At 48.5% G+C, this 25,446-nt stretch overlaps 3 protein-coding genes across 3 annotated transcripts; all 3 read right to left on the bottom strand.

Annotated features, from left to right (window-relative positions):
* Positions 1 to 11: 11 nt before the first annotated feature.
* Positions 12 to 1,753, bottom strand: LOC126273448 (uncharacterized). Its single transcript, XM_049977003.1, has 4 exons — positions 1,358 to 1,753; positions 1,093 to 1,275; positions 676 to 1,011; positions 12 to 287 (listed from the first exon to the last, which is right to left on the bottom strand). The coding sequence occupies exons 1-4, from the start codon at positions 1,751 to 1,753 to the stop codon at positions 12 to 14; spliced, it is 1,191 nt and encodes a 396-aa protein (XP_049832960.1).
* A 2,993-nt stretch (positions 1,754 to 4,746) lies between these two features.
* Positions 4,747 to 8,164, bottom strand: LOC126273447 (prion-like-(Q/N-rich) domain-bearing protein 25). The gene is made up of 6 exons (XM_049977002.1): positions 7,769 to 8,164; positions 7,402 to 7,686; positions 6,882 to 7,268; positions 6,413 to 6,799; positions 4,976 to 6,178; positions 4,747 to 4,893 (listed from the first exon to the last, which is right to left on the bottom strand). Exons 1-6 carry the CDS (start codon positions 8,162 to 8,164, stop codon positions 4,747 to 4,749), a joined length of 2,805 nt encoding a protein of 934 aa, XP_049832959.1.
* Positions 8,165 to 10,109: 1,945 nt separating this feature from the next.
* LOC126273446 (prion-like-(Q/N-rich) domain-bearing protein 25) lies at positions 10,110 to 13,911 on the bottom strand. Its single transcript, XM_049977000.1, has 8 exons — positions 13,516 to 13,911; positions 13,149 to 13,433; positions 12,629 to 13,015; positions 12,160 to 12,546; positions 11,539 to 11,925; positions 11,131 to 11,466; positions 10,764 to 10,997; positions 10,110 to 10,691 (listed from the first exon to the last, which is right to left on the bottom strand). The coding sequence occupies exons 1-8, from the start codon at positions 13,909 to 13,911 to the stop codon at positions 10,110 to 10,112; spliced, it is 2,994 nt and encodes a 997-aa protein (XP_049832957.1).
* Positions 13,912 to 25,446: the final 11,535 nt, after the last annotated feature.

Raw genomic sequence — 25,446 nt, 5'->3', positions numbered from 1 at the left:
TACACTGCAGCTCAGTGAACGAAGTCGAAGCTCTGAGTCACTTCACAAGTTACTCTGCAGCTCAGTGAGCCGAATTCGAAGCTCTGAGTCACTTGACAAGTTACACTGCAGCTCAGAGAGCAGAAGTCGAAGCTATGAGTCACTTGACAAGTTACACTGCAGCTCAGTGAGCCGAAGTCGAAGCTCTGAGTCACTTGACAAGTTACACTGCAGCTCAGTGAGACGAAGTCGAAGCTCTGAGTCACTTGACAAGTTACACTGCAGCTCAGTGAGCCGAAGTCGAAGCTCTGAGTCACTTGACAAGTTACACTGCAGCTCAGTGAGACGAAGTCGAAGCATTGAGTCACTTAACAAGTTACACTGCAGCTCAGTGAGCCGAAGTTGAAGCTCTGAGTCACTTGACAAGTTACACTGCAGCTCAGTGAGACGAAGTCGAAGCTCTGAGTCACTTGACAAGTTACACTGCAGCTCAGTGAGACGAAGTCGAAGCTCTGAGTCACTTAACAAGTTACACTGCAGCTCAGTGAGCCGAAGTCGAAGCTCAGAGTCACTTGACAAGTTACACTGCAGCTCAGTGAGCCGAAGTCGAAGCTCTGAGTCATTTGACAAGTTACACTGCAGCTCAGTGAGAAGAAGTCTAAGCTCTGAGTCACTTGACAAGTTACGACAACTTACACTGCAGCTCAGTGAGCCGAAGTCGAAGCTCTGAGTCATTTGACAAGTTACACTGCAGCTCAATGAGCAGAAGTCGAAGCTCTGAGTCAGTTGACAAGTTACACTGCATCTCAGTGAGACGAAGTCGAAGCTCTGAGTCAATTGACAAGTTACACTGCAGCTCAGTGAGCCGAAGTCGAAGCTCTGAGTCACTTGACAAGTTACACTGCAGCCCAGTGAGCCGAAGTCGAAGCTCTGAGTCATTTGACAAGTTACACTGCAGCTCAGTGAGCCGAAGTCGAAGCTCTGAGTCATTTGACAAGTTACACTGCAGCTCAGTGAGCCGAAGTCGAAGCTCTGTGTCATTAACAAGTTACACTGCAGCTCAGTGAGAAGAAGTCTAAGCTCTGAGTCACTTGACAAGTTACGACAACTTACACTGCAGCTCAGTGAGCCGAAGTCGAAGCTCTGAGTCATTTGACAAGTTACACTGCAGCTCAATGAGCAGAAGTCGAAGCTCTGAGTCACTTGACAAGTTACACTGCAGCTCAGTGAGCCGAAGTCGAAGCTCTGAGTCACTTGACAAGTTACACTGCAGCTCAGTGAGCCGAAGTCGAAGCTCTGAGTCATTTGACAAGTTACACTGCAGCTCAGTGAGAAGAAGTCTAAGCTCTGAGTCACTTGACAAGTTACGACAACTTACACTGCAGCTCAGTGAGCCGAAGTCGAAGCTCTGAGTCATTTGACAAGTTACACTGCAGCTCAATGAGCAGAAGTCGAAGCTCTGAGTCACTTGACAAGTTACACTGCAGCTCAGTGAGACGAAGTCGAAGCTCTGAGTCAATTGACTAGTTACACTGCAGCTCAGTGAGACGAAGTCGAAGCTCTGAGTTACTTGACAAGTTACACTGCAGCTCAGTGAGCCGAAGTCGAAGCTCTGAGTCATTTGACAAGTTACACTGCAGCTCAGTGAGACGAAGTCGAAGCTCTGAGTCACTTGACAAGTTACACTGCAGCTCAGTGAGCCGAAGTCGAAGCTCTGAGTCACTTGACAAGTTACACTGCAGCTCAGTGAGCCGAAGTCGAAGCTCTGAGTCATTTTACAAGTTACACTGCAGCTCAGTGAACGAAGTCGAAGCTCTGAGTCACTTCACAAGTTACACTGCAGCTCAGTGAGCCGAATTCGAAGCTCTGAGTCACTTGACAAGTTACACCGCAGCTCAGTGAGACGAAGTCGATGCTCTGAGTCACTTGACAAGTTACACTGCAGCTCAGTGAGCCGAAGTCAAAGATCTGAGTCACTTGACAAGTTACACAGCAGCTCAATGAGCCGAAGTCGAAGCTCTGAGTCACTTGACAAGTTACACTGCAGCTCAGTGAGACGAAGTCGAAGCTCTGAGTCACTTGACAAGTTACACTGCAGCTCAGTGAGCCGAATTCGAAGCTCTGAGTCACTTGACAAGTTACACTGCAGCTCAGAGAGCAGAAGTCGAAGCTATGAGTCACTTGACAAGTTACACTGCAGCTCAGTGAGCCGAAGTCGAAGCTCTGAGTCAGTTGACAAGTTACACTGCAGCTCAGTGAGACGAAGTCGAAGCTCTGAGTCACTTGACAAGTTACACTGCAGCTCAATGAGCCGAAGTCGAAGCTCTGAGTCACTTGACAAGTTACACTGCAGCTCAGTGAGACGAAGTCGAAGCTCTGAGTCACTTAACAAGTTACACTGCAGCTCAGTGAGCCGAAGTTGAAGCTCTGAGTCACTTGACAAGTTACACTGCAGCTCAGGGAGCCGAAGTCGAAGCTCTGAGTCACTTGACAAGTTACACTGCAGCTCAGTGAGACGAAGTCGAAGCTCTGAGTCACTTGACAAGTTACACTGCAGCTCAGTGAGCCGAAGTCGAAGCTCAGAGTCACTTGACAAGTTACACTGCAGCTCAGTGAGCCGAAGTCGAAGCTATGAGTCATTTGACAAGTTACACTGCAGCTCAGTGAGAAGAAGTCTAAGCTCTGAGTCACTTGACAAGTTATGACAACTTCCACTGCAGCTCAGTGAGCCGAAGTCGAAGCTCTGAGTCATTTGAAAAGTTACACTGCAGCTCAATGAGCAGAAGTCGAAGCTCTGAGTCAGTTGACAAGTTACGCTGCAACTCAGTGAGCCGAAGTCGAAGCTCTGAGTCACTTGACAAGTTACACCGCAGCTCAGTGAGACGAAGTCGATGCTCTGAGTCACTTGACAAGTTACACTGCAGCTCAGTGAGCCGAAGTCAAAGATCTGAGTCACTTGACAAGTTACACAGCAGCTCAATGAGCCGAAGTCGAAGCTCTGAGTCACTTGACAAGTTACACTGCAGCTCAGTGAGACAAAGTCGAAGCTCTGAGTCACTTGACAAGTTACACTGCAGCTCAGTGAGCCGAAGTGTAAGCTCTGAGTCACTTGACAAGTTACACTGCAGCTCAGTGAGCCGAAGTCGAAGCTCTGAGTCACTTGACAAGTTACACTGCAGCTCAGAGAGCAGAAGTCGAAGCTATGAGTCACTTGACAAGTTACACTGCAGCTCAGTGAGACGAAGTGCAAGCTCTGAGTCACTTGACAAGTTACGACAACTTACACTGCAGCTCAGTGAGCCGAAGTCGAAGCTCTGAGTCATTTGACAAGTTACACTGCAGCTCAATGAGCAGAAGTCGAAGCTCTGAGTCACTTGACAAGTTACACTGCAGCTCAGTGAGACGAAGTCGAAGCTCTGAGTCACTTGACAAGGTACACTGCAGCTCAGTGAGCCGAAGTCAAAGCTCTGAGTCACTTGACAAGTTACACTGCAGCTCAGTGAGCCGAAGTCGAAGCTCTGAGTCACTTGACAAGTTACACTGCAGCTCAGTGAGACGAAGTCGAAGCTCTGAGTCACTTGACAAGTTACACTGCAGATCAGTGAGCCGAAGTCGAAGCTCTGAGTCACTTGACAAGTTACACTGCAGCTCAGTGAGCCGAAGTCGAAGCTCTGAGTCATTTGACAAGTTACACTGCAGCTCAGTGAGAAGAAGTCTAAGCTCTGAGTCACTTGACAAGTTACGACAACTTACACTGCAGCTCAGTGAGCCGAAGTCGAAGCTCTGAGTCATTTGACAAGTTACACTGCAGCTCAATGAGCAGAAGTCGAAGCTCTGAGTCACTTGACAAGTTACACTGCAGCTCAGTGAGACGAAGTCGAAGCTCTGAGTCACTTGACAAGTTACACTGCAGCTCAGTGAGCCGAAGTCAAAGCTCTGAGTCACTTGACAAGTGACACTGCAGCTCAGTGAGCCGAAGTCGAAGCTCTGAGTCACTTGACAAGTTACACTGCAGCTCAGTGAGACGAAGTCGAAGCTCTGAGTCACTTGACAAGTTACACTGCAGCTCAGTGAGCCGAAGTCGAAGCTCTGAGTCACTTGACAAGTTACACTGCAGCTCAGTGAGCCGAAGTCGAAGCTCTGAGTCATTTGACAAGTTACACTGCAGCTCAGTGAGAAGAAGTCTAAGCTCTGAGTCATTTGAAAAGTTACACTGCAGCTCAATGAGCAGAAGTCGAAGCTCTGAGTCAGTTGACAAGTTACACTGCAGCTCAGTGAGCCGAAGTCGAAGCTCTGAGTAACTTGACAAGTTACACCGCAGCTCAGTGAGACGAAGTCGAAGCTCTGAGTCATTTGACAAGTTACACTGCAGCTCAGTGAGCCGAAGTCAAAGCTCTGAGTCACTTGACAAGGTACACAGCAGCTCAGTGAGCCGAAGTCGAAGCTCTGAGTCACTTGACAAGTTACACTGCAGCTCAGTGAGACGAAGTCGAAGCTCTGAGTCACATGACAAGTTACACTGCAGCTCAGTGAGCCGAAGTCGAAGCTCTGAGTCATTTGACAAGTTACACTGCAGCTCAGTGAGCCGAAGTCGAAGCTCTGAGTCATTTGACAAGTTACACTGCAGCTCAGTGAGAAGAAGTCTAAGCTCTGAGTCACTTGACAAGTTACGACAACTTACACTGCAGCTCAGTGAGCCGAAGTCGAAGCTCTGAGTCATTTGACAAGTTACACTGCAGCTCAGTGAGCAGAAGTCAAAGCTCTGAGTCACTTGAAAGTTACACTGCAGCTCAGTGAGACGAAGTCGAAGCTCTGAGTCACTTGACAAGTTACACTGCAGCTCAGTGAGCCGAAGTCGAAGCTCTGAGTCATTTGACAAGTTACACTGCAGCTCAGTGAGCCGAAGTCGAAGCTCTGAGTCATTTGACAAGTTACACTGCAGCTCAGTGAGAAGAAGTCTAAGCTCTGAGTCACTTGACAAGTTACGACAACTTACACTGCAGCTCAGTGAGCAGAAGTCAAAGCTCTGAGTCACTTGACAAGTTACGCTGCACCTCAGTGAGCCAAAGTCGAAGCTCTGAGTCACTTGACAAGTTACACTGCAGCTCAGTGAGCCGAAGTCGAAGCTCTGAGTCATTTGACAAGTTACACTGCATCTCAGTGAGCCGAATTCGAGGCTCTGAGTCACTTGACAACTTTCACTGCAGCTTAGTGAGCCGAAGTCGAAGCTCTGAGTCACTTGACAAGTTACACTGCAGCTCAGTGAGCCGAAGTAGAAGCTCTGAGTCTTTTGACAAGTTACACTGCAGCTCACTGAGCCGAAGTCGAAGCTCTGAGTTACTTGACAAGTTACACTGCAGCTCAGTAAGCCGAAGTCGAAGCTCTGAGTCACTTGAAAAGTTACACTGCAGCTAAGTGAGACGAAGTCGAAGCTCTGAGTCATTTGACAAGTTACACTGCAGCTCAGTGAGCCGAAGTCGAAGCTCTGAGTCACTTGACAAGTTACACTGCAGCTCAGTGAGCCGAAGTCGAAGCTCTGAGTCACTTGACAAGTTACACTGCAGCTCAGTGAGCCGAAGTCGAAGCACTGAGTCACTTGACAAGTTACACTGCAGCTCAGTGAGCCGAAGTCGAAGCTCTGACTCACTTGACAAGTTACACTGCAGCTCAGTGAGACGAATTCGAACCTCTGAGTCACTTGACAAGTTACACTGCAGCTCAGTGAGCCGAAGTCGAAGCTCTGAGTCATTTGAAAAGTTACACTGCAGCTCAATGAGCAGAAGTCGAAGCTCTGAGTCAGTTGACAAGTTACGCTGCAACTCAGTGAGCCGAAGTCGAAGCTCTGAGTCACTTGACAAGTTACACCGCAGCTCAGTGAGACGAAGTCGATGCTCTGAGTCACTTGACAAGTTACACTGCAGCTCAGTGAGCCGAAGTCAAAGATCTGAGTCACTTGACAAGTTACACAGCAGCTCAATGAGCCGAAGTCGAAGCTCTGAGTCACTTGACAAGTTACACTGCAGCTCAGTGAGACGAAGTCGAAGCTCTGAGTCACTTGACAAGTTACACTGCAGCTCAGTGAGCCGAAGTCGAAGCTCTGAGTCACTTGACAAGTTACACTGCAGCTCAGTGAGCCGAAGTCGAAGCTCTGAGTCACTTGACAAGTTACACTGCAGCTCTGTGAGCCGAAGTCGAAGCTCTGAGTCAATTTACAAGTTACACTGCAGCTCAGTGAACGAAGTCGAAGCTCTGAGTCACTTCACAAGTTACACTGCAGCTCAGTGAGCCGAATTCGAAGCTCTGAGTCACTTGACAAGTTACACTGCAGCTCAGAGAGCAGAAGTCGAAGCTATGATTCACTTGACAAGTTACACTGCAGCTCAGTGAGACGAAGTGTAAGCTCTGAGTCACTTGACAAGTTACGACAACTTACACTGCAGCTCAGTGAGCCGAAGTCGAAGCTCTGAGTCATTTGACAAGTTACACTGCAGCTCAATGAGCAGAAGTCGAAGCTCTGAGTCACTTGACAAGTTACACTGCACCTCAGTGAGACGAAGTCGAAGCTCTGAGTCACTTGACAAGGTACACTGCAGCTCAGTGAGCCGAAGTCAAAGCTCTGAGTCACTTGACAAGTTACACTGCAGCTCAGTGAGCCGAAGTCGAAGCTCTGAGTCATTTGACAAGTTACACTGCAGCTCAGTGAGACGAAGTCGAAGCTCTGAGTCACTTGACAAGTTACACTGCAGCTCAGTGAGCCGAAGTCGAAGCTCTGAGTCACTTGACATGTTACACTGCAGCTCAGTGAGCCGAAGTCGAAGCTCTGAGTCATTTGACAAGTTACACTGCAGCTCAGTGAGAAGAAGTCTAAGCTCTGAGTCACTTGACAAGTTACGACAACTTACACTGCAGCTCAGTGAGCCGAAGTCGAAGCTCTGAGTCATTTGACAAGTTACACTGCAGCTCAATGAGCAGAAGTCGAAGCTCTGAGTCACTTGACAAGTTACACTGCAGCTCAGTGAGACGAAGTCGAAGCTCTGAGTCACTTGACAAGTTACACTGCAGCTCAGTGAGCCGAAGTCAAAGCTCTGAGTCACTTGACAAGTGACACTGCAGCTCAGTGAGCCGAAGTCGAAGCTCTGAGTCACTTGACAAGTTACACTGCAGCTCAGTGAGACGAAGTCGAAGCTCTGAGTCACTTGACAAGTTACACTGCAGCTCAGTGAGCCGAAGTGTAAGCTCTGAGTCACTTGACAAGTTACACTGCAGCTCAGTGAGCCGAAGTCGAAGCTCTGAGTCACTTGACAAGTTACACTGCAGCTCAGAGAGCAGAAGTCGAAGCTATGAGTCACTTGACAAGTTACACTGCAGCTCAGTGAGACGAAGTGTAAGCTCTGAGTCACTTGACAAGTTACGACAACTTACACTGCAGCTCAGTGAGCCGAAGTCGAAGCTCTGAGTCATTTGACAAGTTACACTGCAGCTCAATGAGCAGAAGTCGAAGCTCTGAGTCAGTTGACAAGTTACACTGCAGCTCAGTGAGCCGAAGTTGAAGCTCTGAGTCACTTCACAAGTTACACTGCAGCTCAGTGAGCCGAATTCGAAGCTCTGAGTCACTTGACAAGTTACACTGCAGCTCAGAGAGGAGAAGTCGAAGCTATGAGTCACTTGACAAGTTACACTGCAGCTCAGTGAGCCGAAGTCGAAGCTCTGAGTCAGTTGACAAGTTACACTGCAGCTCAGTGAGACGAAGTCGAAGCTCTGAGTCAACTGACAAGTTACGACAACTTACACTGCAGCTCAGTGAGCCGCAGTCGAAGCTCTGAGTCATTTGACAAGTTACACTGCAGCTCAATGAGCAGAGGTCGAAGCTCTGAGTCACTTGACAAGTTACACTGCAGCTCAGTGAGACGGAGTCGAAGCTCTGAGTCAATTGACAAGTTACACTGCAGCTCAGTGAGACGAAGTCGAAGCTCTGAGTCACTTGACAAGTTACACTGCAGCTCAGTGAGCCGAAGTCGAAGCTCTGAGTCAGTTGACAAGTTACACTGCAGCTCAGTGAGACGAAGTCGAAGCTCTGAGTCACTTGACAAGTTACACTGCAGCTCAGTGAGCCGAAGTCGAAGCTCTGAGTCACTTGACAAGTTACACTGCAGCTCAGTGAGCCGAAGTCGAAGCTCTGAGTCATTTGACAAGTTACACTGCAGCTCAGTGAGAAGAAGTCTAAGCTCTGAGTCACTTGACAAGTTACGACAACTTACACTGCAGCTCAGTGAGCCGAAGTCGAAGCTCTGAGTCATTTGACAAGTTACACTGCAGCTCAATGAGCAGAAGTCGAAGCTCTGAGTCAGTTGACAAGTTACACTGCAGCTCAGTGAACGAAGTCGAAGCTCTGAGTCACTTCACAAGTTACTCTGCAGCTCAGTGAGCCGAATTCGAAGCTCTGAGTCACTTGACAAGTTACACTGCAGCTCAGAGAGCAGAAGTCGAAGCTATGAGTCACTTGACAAGTTACACTGCAGCTCAGTGAGCCGAAGTCGAAGCTCTGAGTCACTTGACAAGTTACACTGCAGCTCAGTGAGACGAAGTCGAAGCTCTGAGTCACTTGACAAGTTACACTGCAGCTCAGTGAGCCGAAGTCGAAGCTCTGAGTCACTTGACAAGTTACACTGCAGCTCAGTGAGACGAAGTCTAAGCTCTGAGTCACTTAACAAGTTACACTGCAGCTCAGTGAGCCGAAGTTGAAGCTCTGAGTCACTTGACAAGTTACACTGCAGCTCAGTGAGACGAAGTCGAAGCTCTGAGTCACTTGACAAGTTACACTGCAGCTCAGTGAGACGAAGTCGAAGCTCTGAGTCACTTAACAAGTTACACTGCAGCTCAGTGAGCCGAAGTCGAAGCTCAGAGTCACTTGACAAGTTACACTGCAGCTCAGTGAGCCGAAGTCGAAGCTCTGAGTCATTTGACAAGTTACACTGCAGCTCAGTGAGAAGAAGTCTAAGCTCTGAGTCACTTGACAAGTTACGACAACTTACACTGCAGCTCAGTGAGCCGAAGTCGAAGCTCTGAGTCATTTGACAAGTTACACTGCAGCTCAATGAGCAGAAGTCGAAGCTCTGAGTCAGTTGACAAGTTACACTGCATCTCAGTGAGACGAAGTCGAAGCTCTGAGTCAATTGACAAGTTACACTGCAGCTCAGTGAGCCGAAGTCGAAGCTCTGAGTCACTTGACAAGTTACACTGCAGCCCAGTGAGCCGAAGTCGAAGCTCTGAGTCATTTGACAAGTTACACTGCAGCTCAGTGAGCCGAAGTCGAAGCTCTGAGTCATTTGACAAGTTACACTGCAGCTCAGTGAGCCGAAGTCGAAGCTCTGTGTCATTAACAAGTTACACTGCAGCTCAGTGAGAAGAAGTCCAAGCTCTGAGTCACTTGACAAGTTACGACAACTTACACTGCAGCTCAGTGAGCCGAAGTCGAAGCTCTGAGTCATTTGACAAGTTACACTGCAGCTCAATGAGCAGAAGTCGAAGCTCTGAGTCACTTGACAAGTTACACTGCAGCTCAGTGAGCCGAAGTCGAAGCTCTGAGTCACTTGACAAATTACACTGCAGCTCAGTGAGCCGAAGTCGAAGCTCTGAGTCATTTGACAAGTTACACTGCAGCTCAGTGAGAAGAAGTCTAAGCTCTGAGTCACTTGACAAGTTACGACAACTTACACTGCAGCTCAGTGAGCCGAAGTCGAAGCTCTGAGTCATTTGACAAGTTACACTGCAGCTCAATGAGCAGAAGTCGAAGCTCTGAGTCACTTGACAAGTTACACTGCAGCTCAGTGAGACGAAGTCGAAGCTCTGAGTCAATTGACTAGTTACACTGCAGCTCAGTGAGACGAAGTCGAAGCTCTGAGTTACTTGACAAGTTACACTGCAGCTCAGTGAGCCGAAGTCGAAGCTCTGAGTCATTTGACAAGTTACACTGCAGCTCAGTGAGACGAAGTCGAAGCTCTGAGTCACTTGACAAGTTACACTGCAGCTCAGTGAGCCGAAGTCGAAGCTCTGAGTCACTTGACAAGTTACACTGCAGCTCAGTGAGCCGAAGTCGAAGCTCTGAGTCATTTTACAAGTTACACTGCAGCTCAGTGAACGGAGTCGAAGCTCTGAGTCACTTCACAAGTTACACTGCAGCTCAGTGAGCCGAATTCGAAGCTCTGAGTCACTTGACAAGTTACACCGCAGCTCAGTGAGACGAAGTCGATGCTCTGAGTCACTTGACAAGTTACACTGCAGCTCAGTGAGCCGAAGTCAAAGATCTGAGTCACTTGACAAGTTACACAGCAGCTCAATGAGCCGAAGTGGAAGCTCTGAGTCACTTGACAAGTTACACTGCAGCTCAGTGAGACGAAGTCGAAGCTCTGAGTCACTTGACAAGTTACACTGCAGCTCAGTGAGCCGAATTCGAAGCTCTGAGTCACTTGACAAGTTACACTGCAGCTCAGAGAGCAGAAGTCGAAGCTATGAGTCACTTGACAAGTTACACTGCAGCTCAGTGAGCCGAAGTCGAAGCTCTGAGTCAGTTGACAAGTTACACTGCAGCTCAGTGAGACGAAGTCGAAGCTCTGAGTCACTTGACAAGTTACACTGCAGCTCAATGAGCCGAAGTCGAAGCTCTGAGTCACTTGACAAGTTACACTGCAGCTCAGTGAGACGAAGTCGAAGCTCTGAGTCACTTAACAAGTTACACTGCAGCTCAGTGAGCCGAAGTTGAAGCTCTGAGTCACTTGACAAGTTACACTGCAGCTCAGGGAGCCGAAGTCGAAGCTCTGAGTCACTTGACAAGTTACACTGCAGCTCAGTGAGACGAAGTCGAAGCTCTGAGTCACTTGACAAGTTACACTGCAGCTCAGTGAGCCGAAGTCGAAGCTCAGAGTCACTTGACAAGTTACACTGCAGCTCAGTGAGCCGAAGTCGAAGCTATGAGTCATTTGACAAGTTACACTGCAGCTCAGTGAGAAGAAGTCTAAGCTCTGAGTCACTTGACAAGTTATGACAACTTCCACTGCAGCTCAGTGAGCCGAAGTCGAAGCTCTGAGTCATTTGAAAAGTTACACTGCAGCTCAATGAGCAGAAGTCGAAGCTCTGAGTCAGTTGACAAGTTACGCTGCAACTCAGTGAGCCGAAGTCGAAGCTCTGAGTCACTTGACAAGTTACACCGCAGCTCAGTGAGACGAAGTCGATGCTCTGAGTCACTTGACAAGTTACACTGCAGCTCAGTGAGCCGAAGTCAAAGATCTGAGTCACTTGACAAGTTACACAGCAGCTCAATGAGCCGAAGTCGAAGCTCTGAGTCACTTGACAAGTTACACTGCAGCTCAGTGAGACAAAGTCGAAGCTCTGAGTCACTTGACAAGTTACACTGCAGCTCAGTGAGCCGAAGTGTAAGCTCTGAGTCACTTGACAAGTTACACTGCAGCTCAGTGAGCCGAAGTCGAAGCTCTGAGTCATTTGAAAAGTTACACTGCAGCTCAATGAGCAGAAGTCGAAGCTCTGAGTCAGTTAACAAGTTACGCTGCAACTCAGTGAGCCGAAGTCGAAGCTCTGAGTCACTTGACAAGTTACACCGCAGCTCAGTGAGACGAAGTCGATGCTCTGAGTCACTTGACAAGTTACACTGCAGCTCAGTGAGCCGAAGTCAAAGATCTGAGTCACTTGACAAGTTACACAGCAGCTCAATGAGCCGAAGTCGAAGCTCTGAGTCACTTGACAAGTTACACTGCAGCTCAGTGAGACGAAGTCGAAGCTCTGAGTCACTTGACAAGTTACACTGCAGCTCAGTGAGCCGAAGTCGAAGCTCTGAGTCACTTGACAAGTTACACTGCAGCTCAGTGAGCCGAAGTCGAAGCTCTGAGTCACTTGACAAGTTACACTGCAGCTCTGTGAGCCGAAGTCGAAGCTCTGAGTCAATTTACAAGTTACACTGCAGCTCAGTGAACGAAGTCGAAGCTCTGAGTCACTTCACAAGTTACACTGCAGCTCAGTGAGCCGAATTCGAAGCTCTGAGTCACTTGACAAGTTACACTGCAGCTCAGAGAGCAGAAGTCGAAGCTATGATTCACTTGACAAGTTACACTGCAGCTCAGTGAGACGAAGTGTAAGCTCTGAGTCACTTGACAAGTTACGACAACTTACACTGCAGCTCAGTGAGCCGAAGTCGAAGCTCTGAGTCATTTGACAAGTTACACTGCAGCTCAATGAGCAGAAGTCGAAGCTCTGAGTCACTTGACAAGTTACACTGCACCTCAGTGAGACGAAGTCGAAGCTCTGAGTCACTTGACAAGGTACACTGCAGCTCAGTGAGCCGAAGTCAAAGCTCTGAGTCACTTGACAAGTTACACTGCAGCTCAGTGAGCCGAAGTCGAAGCTCTGAGTCATTTGACAAGTTACACTGCAGCTCAGTGAGACGAAGTCGAAGCTCTGAGTCACTTGACAAGTTACACTGCAGCTCAGTGAGCCGAAGTCGAAGCTCTGAGTCACTTGACATGTTACACTGCAGCTCAGTGAGCCGAAGTCGAAGCTCTGAGTCATTTGACAAATTACACTGCAGCTCAGTGAGAAGAAGTCTAAGCTCTGAGTCACTTGACAAGTTACGACAACTTACACTGCAGCTCAGTGAGCCGAAGTCGAAGCTCTGAGTCATTTGACAAGTTACACTGCAGCTCAATGAGCAGAAGTCGAAGCTCTGAGTCACTTGACAAGTTACACTGCAGCTCAGTGAGACGAAGTCGAAGCTCTGAGTCACTTGACAAGTTACACTGCAGCTCAGTGAGCCGAAGTCAAAGCTCTGAGTCACTTGACAAGTGACACTGCAGCTCAGTGAGCCGAAGTCGAAGCTCTGAGTCACTTGACAAGTTACACTGCAGCTCAGTGAGACGAAGTCGAAGCTCTGAGTCACTTGACAAGTTACACTGCAGCTCAGTGAGCCGAAGTGTAAGCTCTGAGTCACTTGACAAGTTACACTGCAGCTCAGTGAGCCGAAGTCGAAGCTCTGAGTCACTTGACAAGTTACACTGCAGCTCAGAGAGCAGAAGTCGAAGCTATGAGTCACTTGACAAGTTACACTGCAGCTCAGTGAGACGAAGTGTAAGCTCTGAGTCACTTGACAAGTTACGACAACTTACACTGCAGCTCAGTGAGCCGAAGTCGAAGCTCTGAGTCATTTGACAAGTTACACTGCAGCTCAATGAGCAGAAGTCGAAGCTCTGAGTCAGTTGACAAGTTACACTGCAGCTCAGTGAGCCGAAGTTGAAGCTCTGAGTCACTTCACAAGTTACACTGCAGCTCAGTGAGCCGAATTCGAAGCTCTGAGTCACTTGACAAGTTACACTGCAGCTCAGAGAGGAGAAGTCGAAGCTATGAGTCACTTGACAAGTTACACTGCAGCTCAGTGAGCCGAAGTCGAAGCTCTGAGTCAGTTGACAAGTTACACTGCAGCTCAGTGAGACGAAGTCGAAGCTCTGAGTCAACTGACAAGTTACGACAACTTACACTGCAGCTCAGTGAGCCGAAGTCGAAGCTCTGAGTCATTTGACAAGTTACACTGCAGCTCAATGAGCAGAGGTCGAAGCTCTGAGTCACTTGACAAGTTACACTGCAGCTCAGTGAGACGGAGTCGAAGCTCTGAGTCAATTGACAAGTTACACTGCAGCTCAGTGAGACGAAGTCGAAGCTCTGAGTCACTTGACAAGTTACACTGCAGCTCAGTGAGCCGAAGTCGAAGCTCTGAGTCAGTTGACAAGTTACACTGCAGCTCAGTGAGACGAAGTCGAAGCTCTGAGTCACTTGACAAGTTACACTGCAGCTCAGTGAGCCGAAGTCGAAGCTCTGAGTCACTTGACAAGTTACACTGCAGCTCAGTGAGCCGAAGTCGAAGCTCTGAGTCATTTGACAAGTTACACTGCAGCTCAGTGAGAAGAAGTCTAAGCTCTGAGTCACTTGACAAGTTACGACAACTTACACTGCAGCTCAGTGAGCCGAAGTCGAAGCTCTGAGTCATTTGACAAGTTACACTGCAGCTCAATGAGCAGAAGTCGAAGCTCTGAGTCAGTTGACAAGTTACACTGCAGCTCAGTGAACGAAGTCGAAGCTCTGAGTCACTTCACAAGTTACTCTGCAGCTCAGTGAGCCGAATTCGAAGCTCTGAGTCACTTGACAAGTTACACTGCAGCTCAGAGAGCAGAAGTCGAAGCTATGAGTCACTTGACAAGTTACACTACAGCTCAGTGAGCCGAAGTCGAAGCTCTGAGTCACTTGACAAGTTACACTGCAGCTCAGTGAGACGAAGTCGAAGCTCTGAGTCACTTGACAAGTTACACTGCAGCTCAGTGAGCCGAAGTCGAAGCTCTGAGTCACTTGACAAGTTACACTGCAGCTCAGTGAGACGAAGTCGAAGCCCTGAGTCACTTAACAAGTTACACTGCAGCTCAGTGAGCCGAAGTTGAAGCTCTGAGTCACTTGACAAGTTACACTGCAGCTCAGTGAGACGAAGTCGAAGCTCTGAGTCACTTGACAAGTTACACTGCAGCTCAGTGAGACGAAGTCGAAGCTCTGAGTCACTTAACAAGTTACACTGCAGCTCAGTGAGCCGAAGTCGAAGCTCAGAGTCACTTGACAAGTTACACTGCAGCTCAGTGAGCCGAAGTCGAAGCTCTGAGTCATTTGACAAGTTACACTGCAGCTCAGTGAGAAGAAGTCTAAGCTCTGAGTCACTTGACAAGTTACGACAACTTACACTGCAGCTCAGTGAGCCGAAGTCGAAGCTCTGAGTCATTTGACAAGTTACACTGCAGCTCAATGAGCAGAAGTCGAAGCTCTGAGTCAGTTGACAAGTTACACTGCATTTCAGTGAGACGAAGTCGAAGCTCTGAGTCAATTGACAAGTTACACTGCAGCTCAGTGAGCCGAAGTCGAAGCTCTGAGTCACTTGACAAGTTACACTGCAGCCCAGTGAGCCGAAGTCGAAGCTCTGAGTCATTTGACAAGTTACACTGCAGCTCAGTGAGCCGAAGTCGAAGCTCTGAGTCATTTGACAAGTTACACTGCAGCTCAGTGAGCCGAAGTCGAAGCTCTGTGTCATTAACAAGTTACACTGCAGCTCAGTGAGAAGAAGTCTAAGCTCTGAGTCACTTGACAAGTTACGACAACTTACACTGCAGCTCAGTGAGCCGAAGTCGAAGCTCTGAGTCATTTGACAAGTTACACTGCAGCTCAATGAGCAGAAGTCGAAGCTCTGAGTCACTTGACAAGTTACACTGCAGCTCAGTGAGCCGAAGTCGAAGCTCTGAGTCACTTGACAAGTTACACTGCAGCTCAGTGAGCCGAAGTCGAAGCTCTGAGTCATTTGACAAGTTACACTGCAGCTCAGTGAGAAGAAGTCTAAGCTCTGAGTCACTTGACAAGTTACGACAACTTACACTGCAGCTCAGTGAGCCGAAGTCGAAGCTCTGAGTCATTTGACAAGTTACACTGCAGCTCAATGAGCAGAAGTCGAAGCTCTGAGTCACTTGACAAGTTACACTGCAGCTCAGTGAGACGAAGTCGAAGCTCTGAGTCAATTGACTAGTTACACTGCAGCTCAGTGAGACGAAGTCGAAGCTCTGAGTTACTTGACAAGTTACACTGCAGCTCAGTGAGCCGAAGTCGAAGCTCTGAGTCATTTGACAAGTTACACTGCAGCTCAGTGAGACGAAGTCGAAGCTCTGAGTCACTTGACAAGTTACACTGCAGCTCAGTGAGCCGAAGTCGAAGCTCTGAGTCACTTGACAAGTTACACTGCAGCTCAGTGAGCCGAAGTCGAAGCTCTGAGTCATTTTACAAGTTACACTGCAGCTCAGTGAACGAAGTCGAAGCTCTGAGTCACTTCACAAGTTACACTGCAGCTCAGTGAGCCGAATTCGAAGCTCTGAGTCACTTGACAAGTTACACCGCAGCTCAGTGAGACGAAGTCGATGCTCTGAGTCACTTGACAAGTTACACTGCAGCTCAGTGAGCCGAAGTCAAAGATCTGAGTCACTTGACAAGTTACACAGCAGCTCAATGAGCCGAAGTCGAAGCTCTGAGTCACTTGACAAGTTACACTGCAGCTCAGTGAGACGAAGTCGAAGCTCTGAGTCACTTGACAAGTTACACTGCAGCTCAGTGAGCCGAATTCGAAGCTCTGAGTCACTTGACAAGTTACACTGCAGCTCAGAGAGCAGAAGTCGAAGCTATGAGTCACTTGACAAGTTACACTGCAGCTCAGTGAGCCGAAGTCGAAGCTCTGAGTCAGTTGACAAGTTACACTGCAGCTCAGTGAGACGAAGTCGAAGCTCTGAGTCACTTGACAAGTTACACTGCAGCTCAATGAGCCGAAGTCGAAGCTCTGAGTCACTTGACAAGTTACACTGCAGCTCAGTGAGACGAAGTCGAAGCTCTGAGTCACTTAACAAGTTACACTGCAGCTCAGTGAGCCGAAGTTGAAGCTCTGAGTCACTTGACAAGTTACACTGCAGCTCAGGGAGCCGAAGTCGAAGCTCTGAGTCACTTGACAAGTTACACTGCAGCTCAGTGAGACGAAGTCGAAGCTCTGAGTCACTTGACAAGTTACACTGCAGCTCAGTGAGCCGAAGTCGAAGCTCAGAGTCACTTGACAAGTTACACTGCAGCTCAGTGAGCCGAAGTCGAAGCTATGAGTCATTTGACAAGTTACACTGCAGCTCAGTGAGAAGAAGTCTAAGCTCTGAGTCACTTGACAAGTTATGACAACTTCCACTGCAGCTCAGTGAGCCGAAGTCGAAGCTCTGAGTCATTTGAAAAGTTACACTGCAGCTCAATGAGCAGAAGTCGAAGCTCTGAGTCAGTTGACAAGTTACGCTGCAACTCAGTGAGCCGAAGTCGAAGCTCTGAGTCACTTGACAAGTTACACCGCAGCTCAGTGAGACGAAGTCGATGCTCTGAGTCACTTGACAAGTTACACTGCAGCTCAGTGAGCCGAAGTCAAAGATCTGAGTCACTTGACAAGTTACACAGCAGCTCAATGAGCCGAAGTCGAAGCTCTGAGTCACTTGACAAGTTACACTGCAGCTCAGTGAGACAAAGTCGAAGCTCTGAGTCACTTGACAAGTTACACTGCAGCTCAGTGAGCCGAAGTGTAAGCTCTGAGTCACTTGACAAGTTACACTGCAGCTCAGTGAGCCGAAGTCGAAGCTCTGAGTCACTTGACAAGTTACACTGCAGCTCAGAGAGCAGAAGTCGAAGCTATGAGTCACTTGACAAGTTACACTGCAGCTCAGTGAGACGAAGTGTAAGCTCTGAGTCACTTGACAAGTTACGACAACTTACACTGCAGCTCAGTGAGCCGAAGTCGAAGCTCTGAGTCATTTGACAAGTTACACTGCAGCTCAATGAGCAGAAGTCGAAGCTCTGAGTCACTTGACAAGTTACACTGCAGCTCAGTGAGACGAAGTCGAAGCTCTGAGTCACTTGACAAGGTACACTGCAGCTCAGTGAGCCGAAGTCAAAGCTCTGAGTCACTTGACAAGTTACACTGCAGCTCAGTGAGCCGAAGTCGAAGCTCTGAGTCACTTGACAAGTTACACTGCAGCTCAGTGAGACGAAGTCGAAGCTCTGAGTCACTTGACAAGTTACACTGCAGATCAGTGAGCCGAAGTCGAAGCTCTGAGTCACTTGACAAGTTACACTGCAGCTCAGTGAGCCGAAGTCGAAGCTCTGAGTCATTTGACAAGTTACACTGCAGCTCAGTGAGAAGAAGTCTAAGCTCTGAGTCACTTGACAAGTTACGACAACTTACACTGCAGCTCAGTGAGCCGAAGTCGAAGCTCTGAGTCATTTGACAAGTTACACTGCAGCTCAATGAGCAGAAGTCGAAGCTCTGAGTCACTTGACAAGTTACACTGCAGCTCAGTGAGACGAAGTCGAAGCTCTGAGTCACTTGACAAGTTACACTGCAGCTCAGTGAGCCGAAGTCAAAGCTCTGAGTCACTTGACAAGTGACACTGCAGCTCAGTGAGCCGAAGTCGAAGCTCTGAGTCACTTGACAAGTTACACTGCAGCTCAGTGAGACGAAGTCGAAGCTCTGAGTCACTTGACAAGTTACACTGCAGCTCAGTGAGCCGAAGTCGAAGCTCTGAGTCACTTGACAAGTTACACTGCAGCTCAGTGAGCCGAAGTCGAAGCTCTGAGTCATTTGACAAGTTACACTGCAGCTCAGTGAGAAGAAGTCTAAGCTCTGAGTCATTTGAAAAGTTACACTGCAGCTCAATGAGCAGAAGTCGAAGCTCTGAGTCAGTTGACAAGTTACACTGCAGCTCAGTGAGCCAAAGTCGAAGCTCTGAGTAACTTGACAAGTTACACCGCAGCTCAGTGAGACGAAGTCGAAGCTCTGAGTCATTTGACAAGTTACACTGCAGCTCAGTGAGCCGAAGTCAAAGCTCTGAGTCACTTGACAAGTTACACAGCAGCTCAGTGAGCCGAAGTCGAAGCTCTGAGTCACTTGACAAGTTACACTGCAGCTCAGTGAGACGAAGTCGAAGCTCTGAGTCACATGACAAGTTACACTGCAGCTCAGTGAGCCGAAGTCGAAGCTCTGAGTCATTTGACAAGTTACACTGCAGCTCAGTGAGCCGAAGTCGAAGCTCTGAGTCATTTGACAAGTTACACTGCAGCTCAGTGAGAAGAAGTCTAAGCTCTGAGTCACTTGACAAGTTACGACAACTTACACTGCAGCTCAGTGAGCCGAAGTCGAAGCTCTGAGTCATTTGACAAGTTACACTGCAGCTCAGTGAGCAGAAGTCAAAGCTCTGAGTCACTTGACAAGTTACACTGCAGCTCAGTGAGACGAAGTCGAAGCTCTGAGTCACTTGACAAGTTACACTGCAGCTCAGTGAGCCGAAGTCGAAGCTCTGAGTCATTTGACAAGTTACACTGCAGCTCAGTGAGCCGAAGTCGAAGCTCTGAGTCATTTGACAAGTTACACTGCAGCTCAGTGAGAAGAAGTCTAAGCTCTGAGTCACTTGACAAGTTACGACAACTTACACTGCAGCTCAGTGAGCAGAAGTCAAAGCTCTGAGTCACTTGACAAGTTACGCTGCACCTCAGTGAGCCAAAGTCGAAGATCTGAGTCACTTGACAAGTTACACTGCAGCTCAGTGAGCCGAAGTCGAAGCTCTGAGTCATTTGACAAGTTACACTGCATCTCAGTGAGCCGAATTCGAGGCTCTGAGTCACTTGACAACTTTCACTGCAGCTTAGTGAGCCGAAGTCGAAGCTCTGAGTCACTTGACAAGTTACACTGCAGCTCAGTGAGCCGAAGTAGAAGCTCTGAGTCTTTTGACAAGTTACACTGCAGCTCACTGAGCCGAAGTCGAAGCTCTGAGTTACTTGACAAGTTACACTGCAGCTCAGTAAGCCGAAGTCGAAGCTCTGAGTCACTTGACAAGTTACACTGCAGCTCAGTGAGACGAAGTCGAAGCTCTGAGTCATTTGACAAGTTACACTGCAGCTCAGTGAGCCGAAGTCGAAGCTCTGAGTCACTTGACAAGTTACACTGCAGCTCAGTGAGCCGAAGTCGAAGCTCTGAGTCACTTGACAAGTTACACTGCAGCTCAGTGAGCCGAAGTCGAAGCACTGAGTCACTTGACAAGTTACACTGCAGCTCAGTGAGCCGAAGTCGAAGCTCTGACTCACTTGACAAGTTACACTGCAGCTCAGTGAGACGAATTCGAAACTCTGAGTCACTTGACAAGTTACACTGCAGCTCAGTGAGCCGAAGTCGAAGCTCTGAGTCATTTGAAAATTTACACTGCAGCTCAATGAGCAGAAGTCGAAGCTCTGAGTCAGTTGACAAGTTACGCTGCAACTCAGTGAGCCGAAGTCGAAGCTCTGAGTCACTTGACAAGTTACACCGCAGCTCAGTGAGACGAAGTCGATGCTCTGAGTCACTTGACAAGTTACACTGCAGCTCAGTGAGCCGAAGTCAAAGATCTGAGTCACTTGACAAGTTACACAGCAGCTCAATGAACCGAAGTCGAAGCTCTGAGTCACTTGACAAGTTACACTGCAGCTCAGTGAGACGAAGTCGAAGCTCTGAGTCACTTGACAAGTTACACTGCAGCTCAGTGAGCCGAAGTCGAAGCTCTGAGTCACTTGACAAGTTACACTGCAGCTCAGTGAGCCGAAGTCGAAGCTCTGAGTCAATTGACAAGTTACACTGCAGCTCTGTGAGCCGAAGTCGAAGCTCTGAGTCAATTTACAAGTTACACTGCAGCTCAGTGAACGAAGTCGAAGCTCTGAGTCACTTCACAAGTTACACTGCAGCTCAGTGAGCCGAATTCGAAGCTCTGAGTCACTTGACAAGTTACACTGCAGCTCAGAGAGCAGAAGTCGAAGCTATGATTCACTTGACAAGTTACACTGCAGCTCAGTGAGACGAAGTGTAAGCTCTGAGTCACTTGACAAGTTACGACAACTTACACTGCAGCTCAGTGAGCCGAAGTCGAAGCTCTGAGTCATTTGACAAGTTACACTGCAGCTCAATGAGCAGAAGTCGAAGCTCTGAGTCACTTGACAAGTTACACTGCACCTCAGTGAGACGAAGTCGAAGCTCTGAGTCACTTGACAAGGTACACTGCAGCTCAGTGAGCCGAAGTCAAAGCTCTGAGTCACTTGACAAGTTACACTGCAGCTCAGTGAGCCGAAGTCGAAGCTCTGAGTCATTTGACAAGTTACACTGCAGCTCAGTGAGACGAAGTCGAAGCTCTGAGTCACTTGACAAGTTACACTGCAGCTCAGTGAGCCGAAGTCGAAGCTCTGAGTCACTTGACATGTTACACTGCAGCTCAGTGAGCCGAAGTCGAAGCTCTGAGTCATTTGACAAGTTACACTGCAGCTCAGTGAGAAGAAGTCTAAGCTCTGAGTCACTTGACAAGTTACGACAACTTACACTGCAGCTCAGTGAGCCGAAGTCGAAGCTCTGAGTCATTTGACAAGTTACACTGCAGCTCAATGAGCAGAAGTCGAAGCTCTGAGTCACTTGACAAGTTACACTGCAGCTCAGTGAGACGAAGTCGAAGCTCTGAGTCACTTGACAAGTTACACTGCAGCTCAGTGAGCCGAAGTCAAAGCTCTGAGTCACTTGACAAGTGACACTGCAGCTCAGTGAGCCGAAGTCGAAGCTCTGAGTCACTTGACAAGTTACACTGCAGCTCAGTGAGACGAAGTCGAAGCTCTGAGTCACTTGACAAGTTACACTGCAGCTCAGTGAGCCGAAGTCGAAGCTCTGAGTCACTTGACAAGTTACACTGCAGCTCAGTTAGCCGAAGTCGAAGCTCTGAGTCATTTGACAAGTTACACTGCAGCTCAGTGAGAAGAAGTCTAAGCTCTGAGTCATTTGGAAAGTTACACTGCAGCTCAATGAGCAGAAGTCGAAGCTCTGAGTCAGTTGACAAGTTACACTACAGCTCAGTGAGCCGAAGTCGAAGCTCTGAGTCACTTGACAAGTTACACCGCAGCTCAGTGAGACGAAGTCGAAGCTCTGAGTCATTTGACAAGTTACACTGCAGCTCAGTGAGCCGAAGTCAAAGCTCTGAGTCACTTGACAAGTTACACAGCAGCTCAGTGAGCCGAAGTCGAAGCTCTGAGTCACTTGACAAGTTACACTGCAGCTCAGTGAGACGAAGTCGAAGCTCTGAGTCACTTGACAAGTTACACTGCAGCTCAGTGAGCCGAAGTCGAAGCTCTGAGTCATTTGACAAGTTACACTGCAGCTCAGTGAGCCGAAGTCGAAGCTCTGAGTCATTTGACAAGTTACACTGCAGCTCAGTGAGCAGAAGTCGAAGCTCTGAGTCACTTGACAAGTTACGACAACTTACACTGCAGCTCAGTGAGCCGAAGTCGAAGCTCTGAGTCATTTGACAAGTTACACTGCAGCTCAATGAGCAGAAGTCGAAGCTCTGAGTCAGTTGACAAGTTACACTGCAGCTCAGTGAGCCGAAGTTGAAGCTCTGAGTCACTTCACAAGTTACACTGCAGCTCAGTGAGCCGAATTCGAAGCTCTGAGTCACTTGACAAGTTACACTGCAGCTCAGAGAGGAGAAGTCGAAGCTATGAGTCACTTGACAAGTTACACTGCAGCTCAGTGAGCCGAAGTCGAAGCTCTGAGTCAGTTGACAAGTTACACTGCAGCTCAGTGAGACGAAGTCGAAGCTCTGAGTCAACTGACAAGTTACACTGCAGCTCAGTGAGACGAAGTCGAAGCTCTGAGTCACTTGACAAGTTACACTGCAGCTCAGTGAGACGAATTCGAACCTCTGAGTCACTTGACAAGTTACACTGCAGCTCAGTGAGCCGAAGTCGAAGCTCTGAGTCACTTGACAAGTTACACTGCAGCTCAGTGAGCAGAAGTCAATGCTCTGAGTCACTTGACAAGTTACGCTGCACCTCAGTGAGCCAAAGTCGAAGATCTGAGTCACTTGACAAGTTACACTGCAGCTCAGTGAGCCGAAGTCGAAGCTCTGTGTCACTTGACAAGTTACACTGCAGCTCAGTGAGGCGCAGTCGAAGCTCTGAGTCACTTGACAAGTTACACTGCAGCTCAGTGAGCAGAAGTCGAAGCTCTGAGTCACTTGACAAGTTACACTGCAGCTCAGTTAGCCGAATTCGAAACTCTGAGTCACTTGACAAGTTACACCGCAGTTCAGTGAGCCGTAGTCGAAGCTCTGAGTCAGTTGACAAGTAACACTGCAGCTCAGTGAGCCGAAGTCGAAGCTCTGAGTCACTTGACAAGTTACACTACAGCTCAGTGAGCCGAAGTCAAAGCTCTGAGTCACTTGACAAGTTACACTGCAGCTCAGTGAGAAGAAGACGAAGCTCTGAGTCACTTGACAAGTTACACTGCAGCTCAGTGAGCCAAAGTCGAAGCTCTGAGTCACTTGACAAGTTACACTGCAGCTCTGTGAGACGAAGTCGAAGCTCTAAGTCACTTGACAAGTTACACTGCAGTTCAGTGAGCCGAAGTTGAAGCTCTGAGTCACTTGACAAGTTACACTGCAGCTCAGTGAGCCGAATTCGAAGCTCTGAGTCACTTGACAAGTTACACTGCAGCTCAGTGAGCCGAAGTCGAAGCTCTGAGTCACTTGACAAGTTACACTGCAGCTCAGTGAGATGAAGTCGAAGCTCTGTGTCATTTGACAAGTTACACTGCAGCTCAGTGAGCAGAAGGCGAAGCTCTGAGTCACTTGACAAGTTACACTGCAGCTCCGTGAGCTGAGGACGAAGCTCTGAGTCATTTGACAAGTTACACTGCAGCTCAGTGAGACGACGTCGAAGCTGTGAGTCACTTGACAAGTTACACTGCAGCTCAGTGAGACGAAGTCGAAGCTCTGAGTCACTTGACAAGTTACACTGCAGCTCAGTGAGCCGAAGTCGACGCTCTGAGTCACTTGACAATTTACACTGCAGCTCAGTGAGCCGACGTCGAAGCTCTGTGTCATTTGACAAGTTACACTGCAACTCAGTGAGCCGAAGTCGAAGCTCTGAGTCATTTGACAAGTTACACTGCATCTCAGTGAGCCGAATTCGAGGCTCTGAGTCACTTGACAAGTTTCACTGCAGCTCAGTGAGCCGAAGTCGAAGCTCTGAGTCACTTGACAAGTTACACTGCATCTCAGTGAGCCGAATTCGAGGCTCTGAGTCACTTGACAAGTTTCACTGCAGCTCTGTTAGACGAAGTCGAAGCTCTGAGTCATTTGACTAGTTACACTGTAGCTCAGTGAGCCGAAGTCGAAGCTCTGAGTCATTTGACAAGTTACACTGCAGCTCAGTGAGACGAAGTCGAAACTCTGTGTCATTTGACAAGTTACACTGCAGCTCAGTGAGCCAAAGTCGAAGCTCTGAGTCACTTGACAAGTTACACTGCAGCTCAGTGAGGCACAGTCGAAGCTCTGAGTCACTTGACAAGTTACACTGCAGCTCAGTGAACAGAAGTCGAAGCTCTGAGTCACTTGTCAAGTTACACTGCAGCTCAGTGAGCCGAAGTCGAATCTCTGAGTCACTTGACTAGTTACACTGCAGCTCAGTGAGACGAAGTCGAAGCTCTGAGTCATTTGACAAGTTACACTGCAGCTCAGTGAGACGAAGTCGAAGCTCTGAGTCACTTGACAAGTTACACTGCAGCTCAGTGAGCCGAAGTCGAAGCTCTGAGTCACTTGACAAGTTACACTACAGCTCAGTGAGCCGAAGTCGAAGCTGTGAGTCACTTGACAAGTTACACTGCAGTTAAGTGAGCCGCAGTGGAAGCTCTGAGTCGCTTGATGAGTTACACTGCAGCTCAGTGAGCCGAAGTCGAAGCTCTGAATCACTTGACAAGTTATACTGCAGCTCAGTGAGCAAAAGTCGAAGCTCTGAGTCACTTGACAAGTTACACTGCAGCTCAGTGAGCAGAAGTCGAAGCTCTGAGTCACTTGACAAGTTACACTGCAGCTCAGTGAGACGAAGTCGAAGCTCTGAGTCATTTGACAAGTTACACTGCATCTCAGTGAGCCGAATTCGAGGCTCTGAGTCACTTGACAAGTTTCACTGCAGCTCAGTGAGCCGAAGTCGAAGCTCTGTGTCACTTGACAAGTTACACTGCATCTCAGTGAACCGAATTCGAGGCTCTGAGTCACTTGACAAGTTTCACTGCAGCTCAGTGAGCCGAAGTCGAAGCTCTGAGTCACTTGACAAGTTACACTGCAGCTCAGTGAGCCGAAGTCGAAGCTCTGAGTCATTTGACAAGTTACACTGCAGCTCAATGAGCAGAAGTCGAAGCTCTGAGTCAGTTGACAAGTTACACTGCAGCTCAATGAGCAGAAGTCGAAGCTCTGAGTCAGTTGACAAGTTACACTGCAGCTCAGTGAGCCGAAGTTGAAGCTCTGAGTCACTTCACAAGTTACACTGCAGCTCAGTGAGCCGAATTCGAAGCTCTGAGTCACTTGACAAGTTACACTGCAGCTCAGAGAGGAGAAGTCGAAGCTATGAGTCACTTGACAAGTTACACTGCAGCTCAGTGAGCCGAAGTCGAAGCTCTGAGTCAGTTGACAAGTTACACTGCAGCTCAGTGAGACGAAGTCGAAGCTCTGAGTCAACTGACAAGTTACACTGCAGCTCAGTGAGACGAAGTCGAAGCTCTGAGTCACTTGACAAGTTACACTGCAGCTCAGTGAGACGAATTCGAACCTCTGAGTCACTTGACAAGTTACACTGCAGCTCAGTGAGCCGAAGTCGAAGCTCTGAGTCACTTGACAAGTTACACTGCAGCTCAGTGAGCAGAAGTCAAAGCTCTGAGTCACTTGACAAGTTACGCTGCACCTCAGTGAGCCAAAGTCGAAGATCTGAGTCACTTGACAAGTTACACTGCAGCTCAGTGAGCCGAAGTCGAAGCTCTGA

The sequence above is a fragment of the Schistocerca gregaria genome, chromosome 5 (assembly GCF_023897955.1).
Source record: "Schistocerca gregaria isolate iqSchGreg1 chromosome 5, iqSchGreg1.2, whole genome shotgun sequence".
NCBI classification, from domain to species: Eukaryota; Metazoa; Arthropoda; class Insecta; order Orthoptera; family Acrididae; genus Schistocerca; species Schistocerca gregaria.
The sequence above is the reverse complement of the archived record's forward strand: the minus strand, read 5'-3'. Positions and strand labels throughout refer to the sequence as shown.

What these genes read in the sequence shown, in the direction of transcription:
- LOC126273448 (XM_049977003.1), bottom strand. Translation starts at nt 1,753, where the DNA reads ATGACTCAGAGCTTCGACTTCGGCTCACTGAGCTGCAGTGTAACTTGT. An exon ending in TCGGCTCACTGAGCTGCAGT is followed by an intron (nt 1,276 to 1,357) that starts GTAAGTTGTCGT and finishes CAAATGACTCAG; the next exon opens with AGCTTCGACTTCGGCTCACT. An exon ending in TCGGCTCACTGAGCTGCAGT is followed by an intron (nt 1,012 to 1,092) that starts GTAAGTTGTCGT and finishes TTAATGACACAG; the next exon opens with AGCTTCGACTTCGGCTCACT.
- LOC126273447 (XM_049977002.1), bottom strand. Translation starts at nt 8,164, where the DNA reads ATGACTCAGAGCTTCGACTTCGGCTCACTGAGCTGCAGTGTAACTTGT. An exon ending in GCGGCTCACTGAGCTGCAGT is followed by an intron (nt 7,687 to 7,768) that starts GTAAGTTGTCGT and finishes CAACTGACTCAG; the next exon opens with AGCTTCGACTTCGGCTCACT. An exon ending in TCGGCTCACTGAGCTGCAGT is followed by an intron (nt 7,269 to 7,401) that starts GTAAGTTGTCGT and finishes CAAGTGACTCAG; the next exon opens with AGCTTCGACTTCGGCTCACT.
- LOC126273446 (XM_049977000.1), bottom strand. Translation starts at nt 13,911, where the DNA reads ATGACTCAGAGCTTCGACTTCGGCTCACTGAGCTGCAGTGTAACTTGT. An exon ending in TCGGCTCACTGAGCTGCAGT is followed by an intron (nt 13,434 to 13,515) that starts GTAAGTTGTCGT and finishes CAACTGACTCAG; the next exon opens with AGCTTCGACTTCGGCTCACT. An exon ending in TCGGCTCACTGAGCTGCAGT is followed by an intron (nt 11,926 to 12,159) that starts GTAAGTTGTCGT and finishes AAATTGACTCAG; the next exon opens with AGCTTCGACTTCGGCTCACA.